Source organism: Elgaria multicarinata, chromosome 16 (genome assembly GCF_023053635.1).
Source record: "Elgaria multicarinata webbii isolate HBS135686 ecotype San Diego chromosome 16, rElgMul1.1.pri, whole genome shotgun sequence".
Taxonomy (NCBI): Eukaryota; Metazoa; Chordata; class Lepidosauria; order Squamata; family Anguidae; genus Elgaria; species Elgaria multicarinata.
This window is the reverse complement of record NC_086186.1, coordinates 5,604,691-5,627,824: the sequence shown is the minus strand read 5'-3', so window position 1 is coordinate 5,627,824 and position 23,134 is coordinate 5,604,691. Positions and strand designations below refer to the sequence as shown.

At 46.3% G+C, this 23,134-nt stretch overlaps 1 protein-coding gene across 1 annotated transcript in view; it reads left to right on the top strand.

The window, feature by feature from the left end:
* Positions 1–13,184: 13,184 nt before the first annotated feature.
* TRPM1 (transient receptor potential cation channel subfamily M member 1) overlaps positions 13,185–23,134 on the top strand; it is a 63,977-nt gene continuing 54,027 nt past the window's right edge. The window contains exon 1 of the mRNA XM_063142869.1: positions 13,185–13,257. Within this exon, the coding sequence (XP_062998939.1) occupies positions 13,201–13,257 (57 nt within the window). The 5' untranslated portion in view covers positions 13,185–13,200. The remainder of the gene's footprint in view (positions 13,258–23,134) is intronic.

Genomic DNA, 23,134 nt, shown 5'->3' with positions numbered 1-23,134 from the left:
GAGAGCAGTGGCACAGTGTCAGAGGACAGAGCTGCACATGCCACATGGCCTGCACTGTGACACCTGTATAGCCTGCACTTCACTCAAGTGTGTTGGAAGGTGCTGTCCCATTGCCAGTGTCCATCCAGTCAGTTTCTGCTCATGGAATGATATGTGTGCGTGTCACAATATTGTCTTTTGCCTCAGGCAGCAAAATGTCTTGGGGGACGGCCTTGCGCACATTCATTGAATCTCTGAGAAAATGTGCATTTATTTAGCACTCTTAACTCACTTCTCCTCTGAAGTTTATTATTTTTATTTATTTATTTTATTTATTACATTTTTATACCGCCCAATAGCTGAAGTTCTCTGGGCAGTTCACAAAAATTAAAACCATAATGAAACAACCAATGGTCTAAAAACACAAATACAAAATACAATATCAAAAGTACAACCAGGATAAAACCACGCAGCAGAAATTGATATAAGTTTAAAATACAGAATTAGAACAGTAAAAATTAAATTTAAGTTAAAATTAAGTGTTTAAATACTGAGAGAATAAAAAGGTCTTCAGCTGGTGACGAAAGGAGTACAGTGTAGGCGCCAGGCAGACCTCTCTGGGGAGCTCTCTGGGAGCTCCACAGCCGGGGTGCCACAGCAGAGAAACCCCTCCTCTTAGTAGCCACCTGCCTCACTTCCTTTGGCAGGGGCTCACGGAGAAGGGCCCCTGTAGATGATCTTAAGGTCCGGGCAGGTACATATGGGAGGAGGCGTTCTTTCAGATAGCCTGGCCCCAAACCATTTAGGGCTTTAAATGTTAGTACCAGCACTTTGAATCAGACCCAGACCTGGACTGGCAGCCAATGAAGTTGTAAAAGGACTGGCGTGATGTGGTCTCGCCGGCCAGTCCCTGTTAGTAAATGGGCTGCCCTGTTTTGTACCAGCTGAAGTTTCCGGACCGTTTTCAAAGGCAGCCCCACGTATAACACATTGGAGTAAGTTCCTAATCAATTTCCCACCCAGGCAGCTTATAGATTCAGACCTGCTGAGCTTCATGTGCTGTCAGACTGCAGTGTAGTGGCTAAGAGGGAACACTTGGGCGTCTCCAGCTCAAGTCCTATATCAGCCATAACTTCTCAGCTAGGCCACAGGCAAGCTCCCCCCTCCCCCATCTCAGCCCCACATTTGCATTATGGTGATTTAAAAACTGCCCTATCTTATAGGACTGTTATAATGATTACATGAGTCTTCATTGTACTATATACATGGTGCTGATGATATTTTAAAGGGATATAAAGACATCTTCTTGGAAGATTTTCTGCCTGCCTGTCTTTCTAGAAAAACAGGTGTCTAAGTAAACCCCTTAGAGGTAGAATTTTATCTTAGCAAATTCCTGCTCTCTCTTGCAGCCCACCAAAGTCGAGTCTTTTTTAAATGGCCAAGGTCAAGTCAGATCTCCGGTCAGAGAGCAGAAAGAAGTTATGCCAGGCGAAAGCCAGGCTTGTGGTCAGGCTCACAATCCAGTAGAGTGGTCGGAAGGAAGGGCCCGTGAGGTCCCAAACTCACCCGAGAGCCTGGTGAAGCGAAAAAGAGATGAGCGCCATCAGGGCAGAGGCCAAGAGACAGGTAAGCTGGGGCAGAAGGCATGCCGTTCTGGTGAGGACACAAAGATGCCCATGGCAGTGGTGTTTTCAGAGGAGCAGGAAGAAACTGGCATTGTCGTCCATCTCATTTTTATGAGCCTGAGCTTTGGGGATATGCCCATTGACCCAACCACAGGCCTTTTGTGTGAAATACTGAAATTCCTTCCCGATTTCCCTGCGTTTTGTTGGGCTTCTTTCACACCCGACCACTTCTATATAATTTCTCTGCCGTCTCCTTGCTGAGGTCCTTCATTTCCCCCTCACATCCTACTCATTGTCCCAACTGCTATCAGATCTTGGTAAATCCTTGATTACTGGCATTCTATAGCAGACTTTGGCCTTTGCTAGACCAGGGGTTAGCCCGGTGCGAGTCCAGATGACACACAGGGGCTCCCAGGCCCAGGCAGGGGTCAACCCTGCTTGGCCCCAGGGTATCTAGCTACAGTTGTAGCCCGGTACAATTTGGGCTGAGCCCAAGACCACGGACGTATAAACCGGTCCTCCGCTTTTCCCGGCTACTGCAATTACTCCTGACTAGCCGGTAAAAGCGGTGGACAGGGTGCAGCGCTCCGCAGGAGTGCTGGGCTCATCGGGGCAAGGTGGGGAGATGGAGGGGGGAGATTGCAGCCAGGGTGGAGAAATTGGGGGCAGGGTGGGGGGAATCGGCAATCGTGGGGGGGGGGGAGATCGGCGCTGAGGGGGGATGGAAAACGGAGCCGGGGGAGGAATCGGAGTGGGGGGGAATCGGAGCTGGGGGGGAATCGGAGCCTGGGGGGAGCGGGGAACCCTTTTATTAAAAAACAACAACACGTTACCTGACTCGGTGGTGCGCTCCTGCACATCCGGCTCCTTTAAACCTAAAAGAAAATGGCGGATGCGACGGGGCTTCCGTGCAGCCCATCACGTCTGATGTGTGGAAAGGAGTGACAGCCCGCGCTACTTCTAGCACCGGCTGGCCTCTCCTCCCACAGGGATTCTCAGGTAGGTCTAGCAAGGCCCTTTGTTTCCCCCCTCCAGCCCCCTTCACTGCAATTAGGAATCTTACCTGGCTAAACTTACATTGGTTTGTATACCATTGCAATTGTCACTGGCTGTCCCTCAAAGCACCCTGGGAAATGGAGTTATTATTATTATTATTATTATTATTATTATTATTATTATTATTATTTATTTATTTATTTATATAGCACCATCAATGTACATGGTGCTGTACAGAGTAAAACAGTATATAGCGAGACCCTGCCGCATAGGCTTACAGTCTAATAAAATCATAGTAAAACAATAAGGAGGGGAAGAGAATGCCAACAGGCACAGGGTAGGGAAAAACTAACAGTAGAAAGTAACAGTAGAAGTCTGCACAACATCAAGTTTTAAAAGCTTTAGGAAAAAGAAAAGTTTTTAGTTGAGCTTTAAAAGCTGCGGTTGAACTTGTAGTTCTCAAATGTTCTGGAAGAGCGTTCCAGGCGTAAGGGGCAGAGTTGGGTGAGGGTGCATTAGATGCTTTGTTAGCGACCGCTCTGGCTCTACAACTCCCCCCAGAGATAGAGTGCCTGTTACACCCATTTAAGTCCATGGCGTAGATACGCCTTTTATCTCCATCTTTGCTTCCCCAAAACATCACACCTCCACCCTTCCTTTACCGGCAGCTGTTCTTTGCGCTAAGGTGGGGTGTGGAAAATAAAGGGAAAAGTAAGTGAGTGAGTGTCTGGGGGAAAGATTAGTTTGCTAGGACGAGCTCGCAATGAAGCCGGGTCCAATCTATGTCACCGGCTAATCCTGGCGTGATCCAATTACAGCAAGGTCAGGTGGGGTTTGGATCACTTTTTAAAAATTTGATTTCCCCCCACCCCCATTCCAATTAGTGAGTGTATATTTGAAGCATGTCTGCTTCTATTGGCAATCCCCAGGGGATTTCTCTAAATCCAAGGCTTAATGGGAAGGTTTCTTCCTCGCCAAGCAAATGCCAGAAAGTGCCCTGGTGTTAACCACATCGTCATCCACAAGAGGCAAGTGAGAATGTTTGGTATCAGTTTGGGAGGTTTGGGATTTGGCAGAGGTTGGGGCTGTAATAAAATGAAATATTAGGTGGTTTTAGAACACATGTTTCCAACGGTTTGGTTCTAAGCAAGTGAAAAGAGCAGGCCAGATATTGGTCCAGCGGCTAATGGACTGCTGCCGGTGTAGTAAAAATAGCCATGGTGGTGAGTGGTAATTGCACTCTCATTGGAAGCATCACTAGAAAGGTGTTGGATTAAAGGGAGCCAGGGAACAGATTGAGGCGCAAGGTCAGGGCGTCATTGGACATGATGCTTTGGTGGCCCAGGTCGCCTTTGGTCAGCAAAGGAGGTGAGAATTCATTCCGTGCATCACACAGTGGCGAAGGACACGATAGATAGCACTTTGCTGGTGGAGCAATAACAAGGGAGCTGAGCATTGTGCATGACATAAAATCTGAAATCCTGCTGCTGGAATCAACTCTGCAAATGAAGTACATCTGCTTCTGTGTTACGGGGTGACTGTTGAATTGCACATGACATTTGTGGTGGATTTTGCAGGTCTAGGAATAACGTATGTCGGTCTGCTTGCCCGGAAAATAGTAACATGCAAACCACCAATGCCCAGGTCTCATCTGTGGTCAAAACACCACAATTCAAAATTAATTTCATTACCCAGATCTGGCAGAAGAGGAAAGTCATCTGTGCTCAGTACACCACTCTTTAAAAGGCTCCCGGATTCTTTTTGACACTGCTCCTGGGTTCTCCATTTGGTGGGAAGACGGTGTGTGCCCCCAGGTTCAATCCTCGGCATCTGTAAAAGGATCTCTTCTGGGAAATCTGGGGGGAATGCCTGCTTGAGACCTTGGAGAGCCACTGCACTGGGCTAGGGGATGCAAGACTTGGCTCAGAATAAGGCTGCTTCATGCATTATTAAGTATGCGAGGTACTGGTTCCTCTCTATTTGGCCCTGGTTAGGCCTCATCTAGAGTATTGCGTCCAGTTCTGGGCTCCGCAATTCAAGAAGGATGCAGACAAGCTGGAGCGTGTTCAGAGGAGGGCAACCAGGATGATCAGGGGTCTGGAAACAAAGCCCTATGAAGAGAGACTGAAAGAACTGGGCATATTTAGCCTTGAGAAGAGGAGATTGAGGGGAGACATGATAGCACTCTTCAAATACTTAAAAGGTTGTCACACAGAGGAGGGCCAGGATCTCTTCTCAATCCTCCCAGAGAGCAGGACACGGAATAACGGGCTCAAGTTACAGGAATCCAGATTCTGTGTGGACATCAGGAAAAACTTCCTGACTGTTAGAGCAGTACGACAATGGAACCAATTCCCTAGGGAGGTTGTGGGCTCTCCCACACCAGAGGCCTTCAAGAGGCAGCTGGACAACCCTCTGTCAGGGATGCTTTAGGGTGGATTCCTGCATTGAGCAGGGGGTTGGACTCGATGGCCTTGTAGGCCCCTTCCAACTCTACTGTTCTATGATTCTAAGTACCAATTGTGGACCATTTCATTTCAGGGAGATTTGAAACCAATAGCGGTTTTGCTATCAGGGCAAATAGCTTCTGTGGGGTGGAGGGAGCAGTGTCAGAACCACGGCATGGGTGAAAATGTTAAACCTGATTTTGTGGTGGGAGGGCGCTTTGCAGCTGCTATGGAAATAAATTGAAAAATAGATAAAACGAGGCCATGCATTTCACACATCATCTAGTTTGGAGGCAAAATTTGCAAATACAATACATGGATGTGTTGTTGTTTCTCCTGAGTCCTCTTCATGTAGGGGCTTAGAATCTAACTTAATGAACTCATACAGTGAAATGTTATCCAAGAAGAGGGATACATTTTCAAAATATCCTGCAGATGGCACTGAAGGTATTGGAAATGTCCGCTAAAGAAACAGCAGCACCAAAACAAAAGAGCGGAAGAAAGGCAATTTCCCTTCTTAAAAGGCAGAACACAGCTGTGAACTGAAATGCTGATTTCACCTTCCCAACCTAAGATTTACTTCTTAGTGAGTGAATTATTATTTTACTAGTGAGGGGAAGAATTGAAAGAGGGCTACACCTTTCCACATCTGCAATGAAATCGACCCTGGTTTGGTTTAATTTGGAGATATTCTGGTGATATTGCTTATTATGTTCTTTGTGGACCTTCAGGAAGGCGGGTAAAAATAAAGTCTGGTTTGTTCTGACAGAGAATTCAGCAAATGCTGCAATGTACAGATCAATTCAAGTCTAACAAGCAAACTTCATTCAATGCAAAGTTCGTTCCTTATCAGGGATCTGCTTGAAGCCTTCAATTTCTTCTTTCCTCAGCTGGCATTTAGCTACTGCGTGAAAAGAAGGGAGAAACAAATTCTCAGGATGCTGAACTTTTTACTGTAGGTTGTAAAGCCCGACGCGTTTCGGCCTGTACCTTTTCAAGGCCTTCTTCGCAGGGTTCTAGGAAGATGTCTGCAAAGATCTTCTTATCAACAGAATGTCTTTCTCTGATTGTTAACAGCAATTCACTTGAGCCGTCAGGATCTGTATGGAGCCTTCAATTTCTCCTTTCCTTGGCTGGCATTTAGCTACTGCCACCCACCAGCTGTCAGATTTTCTGTGAACACTTCATTCTTTTAAAGGCATTAACTAAATAATTTTCCCCACTACACAATCTAGAAAGCTCACCTGGCCCCAACTTCATCATCCCTTAGACACCAGGAAAAAGTAGATGTCTCTTTTCTTTAATTCCCTGGTTTTGCTGGTGGCGGTGTTTTTGCTGTTGTTTGCTCCTGTACCGAAAGGAAGGGTGGGGTTTTTTTGGGGAAGGGATTGGTTTTTTTGTTTTCGCACCCCACACCCCATCGTACCTGGACGCAGGGCACCATCTCGCCTGCCCAGCCAAAGCGAGGCCAGGATGCTGGGGTGGGGGTGGGCGTCTTCGGAATGGCGCACCCGGCCAGTAGCCGCTCTGGGAGAGTGACTTCTGGGCGCACCGTTCCGAAGCCGCCCACCCATCCCAGCGTCATGGCTTCGCTTCGGCTGGGCACCCACCCAGCCGAAACGAAGCCAGGGCACTGGAGTGGGGGGGGGGGCTTCCCAAAACCATCCCCTCAAACACCCCCCCCCCGGTCCGTGGGAAATTTGGACTAGACCCTGGTGCCAAAATGGTTGGGGACCGCTGCTTTACGTAATGTTTTAGATGGGTACTTTTGTAAATTTGTATGATTTTAATGAATACGTTATTTTATATTGTATTTAGGGTTGTTTTGCTTTTATCATTTCTTTGTAAATTGTTTTGGGATTCATTTTGGTTGCGTGGATTACATAATTACATAAATTTAACTTACTAACTGGAAACCTATCAGCACCCCTGAAGAATCCCCAAATGGGAGTAGAGGAAGCTGCATTATACAAGGTCAGACTCTTGGTTCAACTAGCCCAGAACAGCTGCTCTGACTGACTGGCACCAGAGAGTCAAGCAGATGTCTTTTCCCAGTGATTTTAACTGGCCATACTGGGGATCGGAACTCAGACCTTCTGTATACGAGCATGCACTTGACCACTCAGCTAGGGGCCCTTCCTAAATTCCCTGCAGGGCGAAAGGAATCTTCATTGCCCTTCTAAAAACCTGAAATTTGCACACCCAGCAAGTCTCCTTAGGAAGCAGTTCACGGAATGGGCACCACAACAGGAAATAAACCCGCTCCTTCACAAACCACCAACCTGACCCAGACTAAAAAGACGCTAGTGCAGCTATTCTGCCTTTCCCTCCTCCGCAGATTTCGTCTGGTAAGAAAAAAGATGGAAGAAGCAGTGGGGAAACATGGGAGGGCCGCATATGGAAGAAAGTGTCACCTGGAATCCCCGTAAATTCCACGAATGAGGCAGGGCGATTGCTCGGTGCAAACCCCATCTGGAAGTATCGCATAAAGTTTTAAAAAAGCATCGGAACAAAGCCCAGATCCTAAATGGAAGCCAGCGATGCTGTCCAAATGCTAGAATGATATGTCCCCTGTTGTCGTCCCAGCCAGCAGCTGGGCTTTGGTAGTCCATGCCTTCCCCTCCCCACAGAGGCCTGAGGCTTGTCAGTCAGAGCTGGAACCCAAGGGGAAATCCTCTCCCCAGTCATTTTTATTTCCTACTGGGAGTTTGCTCCTGCTGGCAGAAGGCAGAAGGTAGATGATAATCAGGATGGGCAGCGGGCCTGGTGGGCCCCAAGAGAGGTCTCCACGGGCATGTTGGTACCTATGGGCACCACGGGGGGGGGGGGGGAGAGAGATCTATACATTGAAAAAACATGTGATTTAGGCCTTAGCTAGACTGGGCTTTATCACAGGGTGAACCCCGGGATTGTCCCTGTGCGTCCACATGATGCACAGGGGATCCCGGGATCAGGGAGGGATGATCCCTCCCTTGCCCCAGGATAGAGCCCTCCCCTTTGGGCCCACTTTTTCGGCGGTCCCGGGCTGATCCTGAGACCCCGGAACGTGTAGCCCGTTGCCACGGTTTCTCCATGCGATTACTCACGCAGAGCCGGGAGCCGCGCACGGGGTGCAGTGCTCCTCAGGAGCGCTGCACCCATCGGGGTTAGGGTGTGAGGAGCGAGGAAAGTACTTATTTTTTTAAAAAAAACACCTTACCTTCAGCGCACGAGCGTGCGTGTGCTCTGTCCTTTTTAAAGATAAAAAATGGCGGGCACAACACCTCTCTTCCTAAGGTCGTCGCACCTCACATGTAAACGGAGGAGGGATCTCGCATTAAACACAGTGCAAGATCTTCCCTCCTCCGCCCTGGATTAAACGGTAGGCCTAGCTAAGGCCTTGGCCCTCTTGGGAGTATAGCACTTCAGAATAGTGTCTGATTGCATGATTTAATGGGCCACCCTTGCTCTGCATATAGAAAACAAGTGCATCAGGGAAACAGCTCCGCTTGAACCTCACTCCTCTGACGTGCTGGCTTCTGTATCTGGGTGTTGTTGTGTTTTTAATGTGGGCATCATCCAGTCATATGATTCCTGCCTTTGGCCACGTCACTGTGAGTTATTGTGGCAGTGCTGTATCAAGACGACAGATTCGTAGCACGCCTGTAGAGATGCAGGGGCCGCTTGTGCTGAATCATCCAGCTCTCAGGAGCTGATCACTTATCTGCTTGAACGTGCGAAGTCATTAGGAGAGCAGACCAGGCGTGTCCAATTAGCATCTGGCCAGTGAAAAGAGGGACTTGCAGTGGTCTCTGAGGCAATTAAAAACCGTGAGTAAAAGATAAGAGTCGTCTGAGAAACAGTCAAGCAGATGATGGAAGGTTTGTGTTTTCCCAGTTTTAGCTTTACCCCTGCTGGATGGAAACCCAAAAAGAAGTAATAATGAACTATGATATATCACCAAGATAGTTCATATTAATTAGCGCCGTGCTAACTTTCTGTGTAAAAAAACAAAAGCAAAAAAACCCATTCTTTGGGGGGGGGGCTAGAAAATGTTCTTTCACGAGGTGTCCCCTAAACCTAAACCTCTCCTTTTCCATCTTCTTTTGGCTTCTGTTTGCAGCCTGGTCTGCTGCTGCCTTGGCTCACGCAGACACACACACACACCCTCACACACCACAACCTCCCCAGAGTTTGTTAGGCCTTCTTTATTATGTGATCCTAGCCAATCAGGGATCACGCACTGGATATAATGCTGCTGCAGTGACACCCAGGGAGTACTGCACTGGGGAGTGGGGGATTTAACTCTTTTTGCCCAAGTTGTTTTTCCAATTTAAATTCCCTACCCCACCCCAGAAAACATGTTGATTGTTTTTATCTTGTTTAACTGTTTTTACTTTGTATGCCAACTAGGGTATTCTATATATAGGTGGGCTATAATTTTTAATAATAATAATAATAATAATAATAATCCGTTAGTCACATGGCATCACATCAAAAAAACTATATAGAAAACCTTTAGATACTGGGCCTACCAAAATATATCCCCACCAGAAAGCAGTCATAATTAAAACATGCTAAATTGTCAGGAAATTCCTGAATCTGTAAAAGACATCATAATAATAATAATAATAATAATAATAATAATAATAATAATAATAATAATAATTCTTACCTGCCTCTCCATTTTGATCGAGGCGGGGAACAACGATAAGCGATAAAATACATAAAACTGAATTAAAACATACCCTATTTCTTCGATTCTAAGACGCACTTTTTCCCCCATATAAATATCTCTAAAAATTGGGTGTGTCTTAGAATCGCGGGTGTGTCTTAGGGGTTTTTTTTCCTGTTGGTGGCACTGAAATTAGTGTGCGTCTTACAATCGATGGTGTCTTACAATCAAAGAAATACAGTAATATACATGGTTAAAAGCATCCTAAAAAACATCCTAAAACATTCTAAAAACATGATGGGCTTTGCCCATCATGTTTCTAGAATGTTTTAGGATGTTTTTCGTCTAGAAAAACCACCATGAGCAAGAAATATAATAATAATAATAATAATAATAATAATAATAATAATAATAATAATAATAGAAGATATCCATATAATAGCTGTACGTTTTCCATCAGGGGGCAAAGGGCCCCATTTTAGATCTCATCATGTCCAGTTTCTGTAGAGCACCAACTCACTGCACCTGACTTGCGAATACAAGCCTTCCTCTTGTTCCCATTGTACTTTGCTCTGGGTTCTTTGGTAGAAGAACAATAACCCTTAGACTGGGAAAGACCCAGGTTCAAATCCCCATTCTGCTGCGTAGCTCATTGGGCGACCTTGGGTAACGGGCATGTCACTTTTGCTCTGCCTCACGTACCTCATGGGGTTGTTGTGACGATAAAATGGGCAGAGGGTCCCTGTGTGCTGCCCTTCACCCCTGGGAGAAGGGATGGCAGAAAACCACAATAAATTCAAAATTATATGGGGTTAGCTTCCTTGTGAGCAAAGAGTGCTGGAATCTTCTGGTGAAGCAAATTGTGTGCATATCCAGGCATAGATATGAACTGCAGGTCTGTTTCCTGCAGCCCCAATCCCAGCCAGGGCAGTAGATACACTCCCAGACAGGTAATGTCAGCCTTTAAGCAGCATCAATCACCCCAAGCATCAGAAGTTTCCCAACGCAAGTCTGCTTCTTGCCAGCCAGCTGTGAAACCCCAGCTTGCTGTTGCTTGACTAAATGTTTGTTTGTTTCTCCTGCCGCCCACATGCAGAGGCAGACCTCAGTATCCCACCCCAGCTGCAGTGGTCTGCATTCCTAACTCCACTCTAGGAATACCAGCCAGGCCCATGAAGGAAGCGCCGTCCACTACAGGACTATATAAAAACCTAGCAAGGTGGCCACCGCCTCTTTTTGCCCCATCGTGACCCTGTTTTAGTGAGCCCAGAGGATCAAGATCAGCGGTGAAATATTTACAAACACAATGGAGCCTTCATTCAATGGGAAGCAACTCCCAGGGGGATAAAAGGGTTTATTGGAGGGGAGGGGAGGGGAGGGGGCGATAAATGCTCTCTTTGAATAACAGCTAAAGTTGAATTTTTAAAAAGCATTTTTTCCCGCTAGGAGAAAATGTAGCCTAACAATTCTCTGCAACTTTTTGTGCACAATTCCTGCGTAATTGAGTACTTGTGTGCTGTTTGAATATTTCCCCATCTGCTGGGACTTTTGACTTTTGACTGCATTTGAAAATCAAAATCTACCAGATAGTGCCAAAAAATACTTTTCCTTATCAGAATTCAAGCCTATAGATTGCAGTTTAGGTTATAGTTGATCAATATTTGAACTTGTCATTCAATGTTTAGCAAGTATGTAGAGAGAAGGCGATTGATTGATTGATTGATTGATTGATGCATAGAAACATATATAACTGGATGGCAAGAGTCCAGAGTCTACAACTTCCAGAAATAATAAGCTACAACTCAGGAGAAAAAGATTACTGGAGGCTTGTGAAAATAACAGCAGAATGATAGGAGGTGGACAAATGAAAATAGAATAGATTACAAGAATTAATCCACATTTTTCTCCACCACTACTTTTTGTTGTGCTTTATTTTGCCCATATGTTGTAGCTAGACTTATCTCATTCGTCGAAGCTAGCTGCATTGCTTTTGTCTCCAGGGGTTCTGCTCAGGGGCCCCAATCCCTGCGAGGTTCCACCAGTTTAAGCCCTGTTGAAATTAAAAGGTGATGCCTGGATGCAAACACACGTTCAGTTCAAAACTTCTCTCTGTTTGGTTTGTCCGCATCACACACCGTTTTATAAACCTCTGTCGTGCAAAAGAGGAGAGGATTCTTATCCGGTTAACCAATCTGAAGAAGAGAGGATTTGGGCTGTGTATCTTGTCACTCTGGGGTAAGAAAATGCCCACCTCCTAAGATTCCCTTCATGGGGACCGTGGGGAAAGAGACACGAAGAAATAGGAGAGGGTAGAAAGACGTGATAGGTGGGAAAGAGTAACCTCACGGGAGATTGTAGGGTAGTGGGGAGGTTGAGGCTGAGGATTAGAGTTGTGCAGGAGAGAGAGAGAGAGAGAGAGAGAGAGAGAGAGAGAGAGAGAGAGAGAGAGAGAGAGGGAAGAATGAGCCACAGAGGCAGCCTGAGGGTGGGAGGAGATTTTCCCACGGTCCATGAGCATAAAATGTTATCTGTAGCTCTCCAGTCATTTGACTGTGCAGCTTCAGTCAAAATCCAGTTACCCACCCTGAGCTCATGAGATAGGTCGACATCTAAATAGATTGATCTGTTGTACTTCTTTTTTTATTCCAGCCATATACTAAAACTGTTGTTTTCAAATGTGGGGGGAAAAAATGTTGATCAGAACTACAGAAATCTCAAAATCTGGGTTTAGAAGAACACTCTTCATTTGCTACCTAGGTTTATAGCACCTTTAACGTGTTTGCCATCAGGTTTTCCAAGCCCATTTCTGGTTTGTTTTGCAAGCCATTACTCCCCACCCCTTAAACATTGGCTCAGAGGGCACGTTGCTGCCCACCCGTGCTCTTGGCTATGTCCAATTCCCTTTCTTGGATCCTTTCCCCGTCACCTCTGGCTAGCATCCCGCCAAGCTTCTAGTCCTCTGCGGGCCATCTGCTCTTTTCCCGTGCCTTTCTACTTGGCAGGCCAGAACGATTTCCATCTGACCACTCCATGCTTTATGTGAATAAAAACCTTTTGGGTCTGCTGCTTTCTAAAGTAGATTTACCTTCAATCACCATTTATTAAATCTCCATCCATTAGAAACCATCGCTTGCAGAAGCTGCGTGCATTAAGCCTGATTATAGAGAGGAGAGTGAGGCCAGGGCGGGGGGATAGCTGCTTGTGCCAGTCCGTTTGCTCGTGGCTTTCCCTACTCGCCTAGCCTGGCTCACTCTGCTTTCTAACAAAGGAGCCCTTTGGAGCAAGACAGGCATGTCCCGGGACTCCGGCTCTGCCAGTCCACCTTTTCATATTCCCTCTAGTGGTCATTCGTCAGTCCTTGGCTCCAGTAGGCCGTAGCTCGGAATAGGCACAAGCGAAGCCCGGCCTTGCTGGCTAGGGGCTAGGTGGCAACATGGAGGGCAAGGGGCAGGGGGCGAAAAAGGGGCGAGGAGGGAAGTTCACCGGCTCCCTCCGGAGGATGAGCGGCTCCTTCAAACGCACTTCCCTGAAGGGCTCAGCGTCTGGATCGCAGAAGGTAAGCCGGCAGCTTTGCAGATTGATCCCACAGGGCAAGGGATCAAGGGGTGGCCAAACGAGGAACTGGGTCAAGCAGGTGGATGGACTCCACAGCAGGCACCTGAGACAGACAACGCAAGATGATCACTTGATGGTGGCCGCGGTGATGATGGTGTTTTCGTCATAGTCAGGTTCAAAATTGGGCCTGTCAGGTGGGTTTTGAAGAAAGAGGTGATGCCTCCTCCTTGGGTGAGGGCTCTCCCTTGGGGGGCACATCCGTGTGTCAGGAGTCTGGGGGATGCTGAGCACCCAGAGCTCCATGGGTTCTTCATCAGGTATGCCAAGTAGGAACCTTCAAAGTCCTTTCAGTGGGGGGACGGTGCGGTCCTTTAAAGCCCGAAACAGCTTCGGACCATCGGCTCTCATATGAGCCTGGCTGAAATTTCAGATCGACTTTGGAGGTTCTTCTCTAGGTGCCTCCACCTTTGGAGTTAGCGGGGGCTGGCAGCCAGGGCGAGGGCCTCTTCAGTGGCTATGGAACGCCCTCCTTTCTCGTTGAGGCGGCAGGTGAAGGCCTCCTTCTTCTCCAAGGCTTTTTATGAGTGATTGGTGGCTGTGGTGTTTGTTGCCTTCGCTCGGTTTCTACGTTATTTCAGGCTGTGTTTTTCCACGGCTCGTTGTGTTGTTGTTAGTTGTTTTATTCTTGTTTTATGTTGAAGCAGCTTTGGAGTCATTTTAATAGAAAAGGGGTGGGGGTGTGTGTGTGTGTGAGAGAGAGAGAGAGAGAGAGAGAGAGAGCGTGAGCTTGAGCACAGATAGACAGTTGATAGATAGTTGTAAAATACGAGTCATGCATTTCACTGGGCCTATAGAACAATTTGTAGTTTGTATTACATTTATATCCCATCTTTTTCTCCAAAGAGCCCAAGGCCGTGTACAGGATCCTCCGCCTCTCCATTTTTCTTCACAACAACCCGGGGTGGTAGGTTAGGGCCCCGTGAGCTTCCATGGCCAAGAGCGAACTAAAACCCGGATCTCCTGAATCCCAGTCCTGCGCTCTAACCACTGCACCACCCTGCCTCTCCAGCTATTTGTTTCACGGAAGCAAATGCCGGCATTTATATAGCTGCATCCATCTCCCATTCCTTTCTGCAGAAAAGTTCATGGCTAGTTCTGTCCGTGGTCAGTAGGGTTTCTTTTCTTGAAACAAGAACCTTGCTTAAAGCAATGAAACAGGAATTCTACTTCCATGTTAAAACTTCCATGTTCTTGAGGCAAACACTAATGTGTGAGATTCCAGGCAATCTATGAGGCTGCCTTATTCTCGGTAAAACTGCTGCTCCGTCAAGCCTAATGCCATTTACTCTGACTGCCCGGGGCTCTCCAGGTTCTCAGTCTGATGTCTGTTAGCTTGCTAGTTGATTCCTTAAACTGGGGCCGCCGGAACTGAAACTCGGACCCTCGGCATGCAAAGGCAGTGCCTGACTGTTGAGCTATGGGCTGCCCTTTCACTACACCCATGAAAGCCTTGCAATGTGCCAGGGTTTCCATCACCTTCCGTCAAAAGAACGAAGGACCTTAAAAATCTGCTTTCCGTGTTCACTTGGAAACAGCACAAAAAGGTGGACTTTCTGTACAAAAGATTAATCTCTGATAATACCACAGTAAAAGATGTAACAGCTGGTCTGGATTAATATTCTGAAATATCTGCTTTCATGTGATTAATAGCGGTATGGATAAAACAAAAAAACCTCTGTTATCAGAAGCAAGCAGAGATCCCTAAGCTCTGATCAATTTGCTGGTTGCCATGTTTTCGTCCCTCTGTCTTGCCAGGTCCCCCCAATTATAAGCATCGAAATGCTAAATTGACATCTTAGTTCTTTGTTGTTAGATTGCCAAGTGTTAAAAACAACAACTCTGAAGCCAATTCAATCCTCAAAGAATGGTTTTTTCGTGTTTCTTTGGCAGTTTGATCCTATGGATCAACTTAGGGCCAAAATTAGATGTGGCCCACAATCACATAAAACAGGAGTGGGGAACGTGGTACTCTCTAGATGTTGTTGGACTGCAATTCCCACCAACCCCATCCAGTTTAGCCAACTACCTCTGGACGGTCTGTAAAACAGGGGGCCCTACCCCTGTTTTACAGAACGGCAAGGAAAAGTGCTGAGAACAACTGGCATAAATCATGATCTCCACCTTGGAGGAAGAGCACAAGAAAGTTGTTCCTTGTGGTAACATTACAGTTGAGGAAGAGTAACGTTTAGAATGGGAGGGCTAACTTCGGTACTCTTGGGGTGCCACTCTGGTTGGCATAGTTTTGTGGTATGAGCAAGTTTTTACTTCACTTCTACAACCTCTTGGCCTTTGTCTTCTTTAAAAAGGAGTCTGTATCTGCACGCTGTTTCCTCGGAATCTTATAGGTGTGAGCAGAACCACATTTCCTTTCCCGAAATACCCCTGTCCATTACAGATGGGCCGTAGCTTAGCAGCAGAACGCCTGTTTTGCACAGATAAGGTCATAGGTTTGATCCATGGCATCTCCAGGTACAGCTGAGAAAAAACCCTGTCTGAAATCCTGGCGAGCCCCTGCCAGTGTGAATAGAGAATACTGGGATAAGATGACTCAGAATAAGGACCTCTGCTTCCTGTCTTCCTATAACGAGGGCCTCTAGTACTATAGAAAACAACATCAAGAAGGATTCTGGGATATCAACGTGATGCCTCTAAATGTCAGCCTTCTGGAGGGAATCACCACCAAAGTCATCGACTCCTTTTCTTAAAATGTGTCAACAGTATCAAACATTGCCAGCTTTTAAAACGGATTTAAGAATGTGAAAGCGAGGAATTTATCTCAGTTTGAGTTTAGGTGAAGTTTTATTTGTGGGCAATTCAGTTAATGAGAATGTTAAGACTTAGAGAACAACTGAATGCCAGTGATTTTATCCGCCTCTTCAGCCCTGCAGAGGAAACAGGAAAGCAGGAACCCCCGCCGTGCCTGGACCAGCAGGCTGTGAAGAAACAGATGCAGCTTAATGAAAGAAGCTGTTGAGGGCTGCCTCTTTCCCAGAGCAGAGCAGAGCAAACCAATCCCGATGCCAAGGATATTAATGGCATTAAAGGGGACGCAGCCAGGGCAGGAGTTATATGCACCATTGCAGGCGGTTCTGTGAAGCCATTTGGTGAGTTCAACCAATGAATAATTTTAAAACATCCCAAAGTCCATAAAAGAGACCAAGTCAGCCCTAGGAGTCCTGCTTCAAAAGCAAGGTTTGCTGTTTGGCGGTGCCCAGGGTGGCCGAGTGGCCACTATTTGAAGGTGTCCTCTCTTTGAAAGGCTGTCCAAATCCAGTTTAAAGATAATGAACCAATAGAACTATTGGCTATCAGCACTTCGCACCTGAACAGGTAAGGCACACAGGTCGCCTGGACACCGCCTTCCACACTATGGTGAGATGTACTGTAGTTCTATTTAAATCATAATAATTATTTCTAAAGTTGCATCTAAACATACGAAGTAGCACTTGCAACTTTTATGCAAAACCCTGCCCTCTTTTGTTCTCTTTTGGGGGATGCATTTCTTCTTTCGTTTTGGCCATTCGTAAGCGCCCATCCCAGTGATGCCTCCCTTATGGACTTCCTTCCACAGATTAAACCCCCCCTGCTCAAGCCTGTACAACCCTGCAGAATTTGCAACCCGCCATCCACATGGGGGGAAGGGGCACCGGGGGGGTGACAACGCTCCCTTCCCCCATTTTGGAGTTCCACGCAATAGAAACAGGAGACTTACCGTGGCCCTCATGGGCTTGCATTTGGCTTGTTGGGTCATCATAAGCTGTTCAGGCCTGCAACCAGACACTTCTGTAGAGTTTGCCTGTTCCGTTTAGACAGACGGTAAAGCCCTTTCTCTTTCAGGTAGTTTTTGGACTGGCGAGGAATGTTAGCGTTTGGAAACATGTCAGTTTGCAATTTCTGTGTGTTGTTGCAGGTGATATTATTTTTGTGCGTTATTGTTTTGGGGTCTTACTGCTGTCTTGTAAGCCTCCTTAGGGGATCTCAAGGATCATGCAGCAGGGTAAAAATATGGATGCTAATAACCAGTCACTGGAATGCCTCCCCCCAAGTCCCAGGTAATTAGACTGTAGCTGTGATGTCTCAGTGGAGAAAGGGGAACGTCTCCCCCATGTGCTCAGCTGCACACCTTCAATATCAAGTAAACCTTTAATCTTGTAAAACTAACCTTTTGCAACAGATTCTTCTGTTTTAAGAAAGCAAATTACTTAAGAGGAGTAATTGAATCAGAATTCATTATAGATCAGGCATATCATTCAGTTCCAGTTACATACATCTGAATTACACATATCCGACTGATAACATGGAGGCAGCCAGATGAAACCAAATGTACATCCTCTTCTGTTGTACATCAACATTCATATTGTGGCTGCTTCTGTGATTTCCAGTTGTTTTTCCCAAACCCAAAGTCGCCATTGTTGTTCAACCACTACATGGCAACATGCTGATTAGATGAATCGTAGTCACTGAACTCACAACACTGATGTAAACTTCTCCATGGATCTGATCTCTGTTAATTGTGCTATTATACCACCAGCTGTGCATAATGACAAAACTGAAAAATCTGTGAGGGACGTGGAGGAAGTCTCCTCTTTTATACCTACTGCACAAGCTTGAAATCTGGGGGGGGGTGTTACAGCTTTATTGCTGAGCATTACAGAATCTAAACTAGGGTGAGCAGAAGATAGTTCTCCAGATGTTTTGGACTTCAAATCCCAGACGCCATTGCCAGCATGACCAATGGTGAGGAATGCTGGGAGTTGAAGTTCAGAAATATCTGGAACTCTATTTTCTGCCTACTCCGGATCTAAACATTTAAATTACAATAGTAATGATTCTGTTATTACATTTCTATGTGGCCTCTCCTCCATAGAGCTGAAGGCAGCATCCGTGATCCCTTCCACCTCATTTTTTATCCTTACAACAAGCCTGTGAGGTAGGCTATGCTCAGGGATGGGAACTGGCCCAAGGTCACCCGGTGAGCTTCATGGCTCAGCAGTGCTGTGGACCAGAATCGCCACAGCACTCTTCACAGCTGCACCACACTGATTCACACTATCCTTCCCAGGGCTTTGACTCTTGGGGGTCGGTGGGTGGGTAGATAGTAAATGTTAGGGTGACCATATGAAAAGGAGGACAGGGCTCCAGTATCTTTAACAGTTGTATTGAAAAGGGAATTTCAGCAGGTGTCATTTGTATATATGGAGAACCTGGTAAAAATTTCCTCTTCATCACAACAGTTAAAGCTGCAGGAGCCATGCCCTCTTTTAAATCTGGTCACTCTAGTATAGCTCCTGCAGCTTTAACTGTGGTGATGAAGAGGAAATTTCACCAGGTTCTCCATATATACAAATGACACCTGCTGACATTCCTTTTTCAATACAACTATTAAAAATACAGAGCCCTGTCCTCCTTTTCGAATGGTCACCCCAGTAAATGTGGCTAGTACTGTGATTTCAGCTTAATTCATATTTCACTTAATTTCTAAATGGAAATGTGCTAATACCGAACTCTTCCCCAAAGTACCATACTCTGACTTAATAGGCCTCCCCCTTAATAGCAGATGTGACTGGGGGAAAGCTGAATACCATTATTATGTGATATGAATTTGTTTTGTCTTGAATATTTTATCCTCCCCTTTTTCTATTGGTAATAAACTGTCTTGCAAATTGCCATAAAAAACACCATCAAACACTACAACTAGACAGCCAAATAAAAGAACAGCGCATAAAACATAAAAGTGCTCTGCACATGCCCAAAGGGCCCATCTTGTTTCCCCAGTATTACTTTGCAGGTTCCAGTGCTGCCACTTAAAATGATATTTGGGGTTTTGTATAAGCAGGTGGCCATAACCTAGCAGTGGGCAGATGCAGAGCAGATGAGTTTACGCAGGAGCTGCCACCTCATCTGAACTGGCCCTGTGCTTCTCCTGCTGGTCCCAGGATCATCCAGGACTGCAATATACACAGGGAACAACCATGGGTTGCACACTGGGTGCCGTGTCCCCTTGCCTGATCCTGACCTGTGCATATGTGCCAAGTACATGTGAAGGGATAATTTACCAACCATGGCTCTTTTGCAGCCTTCGTGCTTTTCCAATGAAGCACGGCTGAAATGATCTGACAACTGATATGTATGGAGCTGTGTGACAACTTCCAGTTATGCAGGAAAAGGTCCCAGGGGTTTGGGCACTCGGTGTGTCTTCCGCTTTTGGTGCTGAGCCATGCATGTGTCCCCCAGTTTTTTGCCAATATTGTGGCCCCCAGCCTGCTGGCTGAGTCGCTCTGTAATTCTCTCCAAAGATCAGCCAGAGATTAGCGTGGGGCAGCTGGTATGTTCTACAAGCCAGGAGGGGTTTTGGCACATTTTCATTCAGTTTTAATGCCCTTCTCTGAATAAATCCACCCACCTGCTCCCTCCCACCCACCCCATGAAGTTGTTGTCTGACAAATTTATTAAATAACACAGAAACATAAGCAAATATTTAATCTCCACAGATAAATAGTTACGTAGTCAATATGAATGCAATGCGTAGCTTTTTTAAAGTCTTCAGCGGACACAGGAACATTCAAAATCACCAAACTCTTTGGTTTAAACCATGGGGAAACCTTCTGCATTTATCTATATGTAAATTTCATAGTTTCATGAAAGCAATAAAAGAGGACCGAGATTCTCTAAATGTCACTCGTCAAGCATTTGTGGGTGTCTGTTCCAAGGCTGCATTCATCTTGGTCCAGAGCTGAGATGGGCAACCGTCCACTGCAGGCAGATTTCACCGGCTGAAACACTGGCAGTGGGCCATGGCTACCGTGTCCACTGTCTCCCTGCCATCTCTGCACTCACCTGCTTTTTCTCCCTCCTCAAATTTCCACCCCTGCTGCCACCATATTCGCCTCCCCACCCAACCTGCTGCACTGGAGTTCAGGTGGGAGGAGGCGGGGAGAGGAGGAACAGGAAATCCCAAGGGGTTCCTGATGGGCGCCATGTTAGCAACCCTTGATCTAGAGGCCTTTTCGGACATTCTTCACGTATTCGGTGATTGGATGTGTATGTGGGTCAGTATCACAGTGGCAGCTCTACCCAACCTCTACTTGTCCTTGTAAGCTTGGCAGGTGGAAGGGGAGGAGCATTGGGAGCTGGGAGAGGGAGGGAGGGAGGAATAGTATCTTTCCTGAGTTTTCGCTAAGATCAGCCAGTGTGGTGTAGTGGCTAAGGTGTCGGACTGGGAGTCGGAAATCCGGGTTCTAGTCCCCATTCGGCCATGGAAACCCCCTGGGTGACTTTGGGCAAGCCACAGACTCTCCACCCAGCCTACCTCACAGGGTTGTTGTTGTGAGGATAAAATGGAGAGGAGGAGGATTATGTACGCCGCCTTGGGTTCCTTGGAGGAAAAAAGGTGGGATATAAATGTAATAAATAATAATAAATAGATCTGGGAAACAGAGTAAAACTATCCCACCCAAATCAAGTTAACGGCAGTAATGGAGCGGGACCTCATGTTTAATATATGTTTAACTCTAATATGTTTGATTATATCAAATGAGGCATTGCATTCATGGATAACCAAATTAACCCTTAGCAAACCGCCACCATTTTACCACCTAATTCCGTGGTGCCAGTTGAGCATTGCCATGTGCAAGTGCATCTGCAGCGCACGTGGATCTTCCTCGCTGGATTGGGGCACAGGATGCTCCAGGATTCTCTCCTCACAAGGAAACCAGCTCTCCCAAAGTTTGTCCCTGGAACTTCTTGCTGTTGTGGGGGAAGTAGGGAAAGTCTGACGGTACCGGCTGAGGAACGCAGAGGAATCTGGGGTTGGCCCATTTGAAAGGACACCGCAAAGAAGGCAAATCTGAAAGCTCTGCTGAAAGCGGCTGAAAGCTCTGCTTTCCCTCATCAGGATAAACAAGAGAGGCACGGCCTGTGTGTAATTTAGTGGCGCAGCGAAGCATGTGGAATTACAGCTCCCTTTAAGCTGCCCCCTTTAGCCACCCCACATTCCGCAACTGTTGTCTCAGCCCCACATTCCAGCTCTCTGAAGGCTTTGATCGCCTTCCCTTTTGAAGGGGCTGCAGCCTGTGACACAGGCGGGCAGACGGGCCGCATCGCCAGCTCCCACTCCTCCAAAATGTTTGCACCGCAGTGGACACTTTTTCTTCTTGGTTAAAAATAAAAATAAATGGGGTGGGTGGGTTGTGTCCAACTTTGTGCATAGGTCGAGAGATAGAAGATCACTTATATTTCATTCAAACCAAACGGTACCAGTAATCAGGTGGGGCTTTGAAGCACAGAGCTACATCCCCCTCTTCCCTCATTGCCTGTGTGTTTAAGGTACGCCAGTTTCCCGCGGCCGACTGCCAGAAATCCCTCATTAGTACTCCCTGCCAATAATACCGTAAGTAATAGGGGGGCTCACAGCACAGTCAAACATAGCTGAGAATATCCAGTGTAGCCAGTGTTTCCCACCTCAAAGGCAAACCAACCTCAGTCTGGCTTCTGTGGGAAATTCTGCCCCCATGGTCAGGTTGCCAACTGCCCAGAAAAATAGCCTGCCATCTGCTCCTGTATCCTTAACAGCTGTTTGATCTGCAGAAATCAGCAGAGAAGCTTTAAGTATGGAGATATTTTTTAAAAAAAATAATAATCACTTGCTACTGCTTGCAATTCAAGCTTCTGTTAGAGGCACAAAAGCAGGAGCTGGTTGAAAAAGTTGGCAACTTGAACGCAAAGCCGCACAAGCGATTGTGTTTTAGCCCATTGGCTTCAACTCTTCCCTGCTTGCATTTCATACAAGCTTTTTTCCCCATATTTTACCCTCTTGATTACCCCAAAGCAGAGACAGGTTTGAACAGCAGGTTTGAGAGTATTTTCTGCCGCTTTCCTTAGTCCTATAAAAATGGAGTTATGAGCAAAGCTGCCCTTAAAGTGCCTCCAAAATTTATGTTCTTAGCTTGGCTGCTGAGTAGGATATTATCATTAGCTTGTGTTTTCATTCTAGCTGTATCAACTTTGCTATTAAAAGATCATCCATGACTACCACAAAGGATGCTTTTACAATGCTTTTTCTCTCTCTCCCCCCAGGCAGAAAAGCTAGCTCAGAAACGTAGCTTGCTATTATTCCCAGGAATAGTTCTTTCAGTTCCAATTTTCAGATTTGAGGGAAATGACGGTAAAAGCCAGGGCCTGTATAAGCTGCAAGTATAATTCAGGGCGCTTTCCTTGTGTCAGGCAGTGTGAAAGCAATCTAACGTGCCTAGCCTAGCAAAACTGGAGGAAGCCTCTTCACTTAAGCCTTTGGGATAGCAAGTCAAAAGGCTGTTGTTGTAGAACTGTAATGAAGGTAGAGAATTGGACTCCCGTCCGTCAAGTTTAACACAGGTTGCAGAAGGGACTTTGCTGTTTCTCTCAAGTACATGTGTGTGTGTGGGGATGTATGCATTTGTTTTGTGTCCCCTCCCCTGGTGTAATTGTTGACAAAAAGCAATGTTGCAAGTTCATGAATCAAGATGTTGCAGTGAGAGTTGTCTCTCTGTCGAGCTTACATAAATGATGGGACAGCTTGAGCTAAACAACTCTCTTAACTTACATCGTTTTAAACTTCTTTTTTTGCAGCTTGTACCAATTCTGTATAATTTATTTTAGTTTTGCTAGTTGAGAAGAGGAATAAAAAGCATACATAGCACAAGTGAGAAACTGCCCCCCACCCCCGGCCAAATGACTGGCAATGTTTTCCCCTCTGACTCCTGAGACATCCATAGGCATGGTCACACATGTTCAAGTATATCTTCTCATCAATTCGGGCTAGAAACCCAGGGTTTTTAATA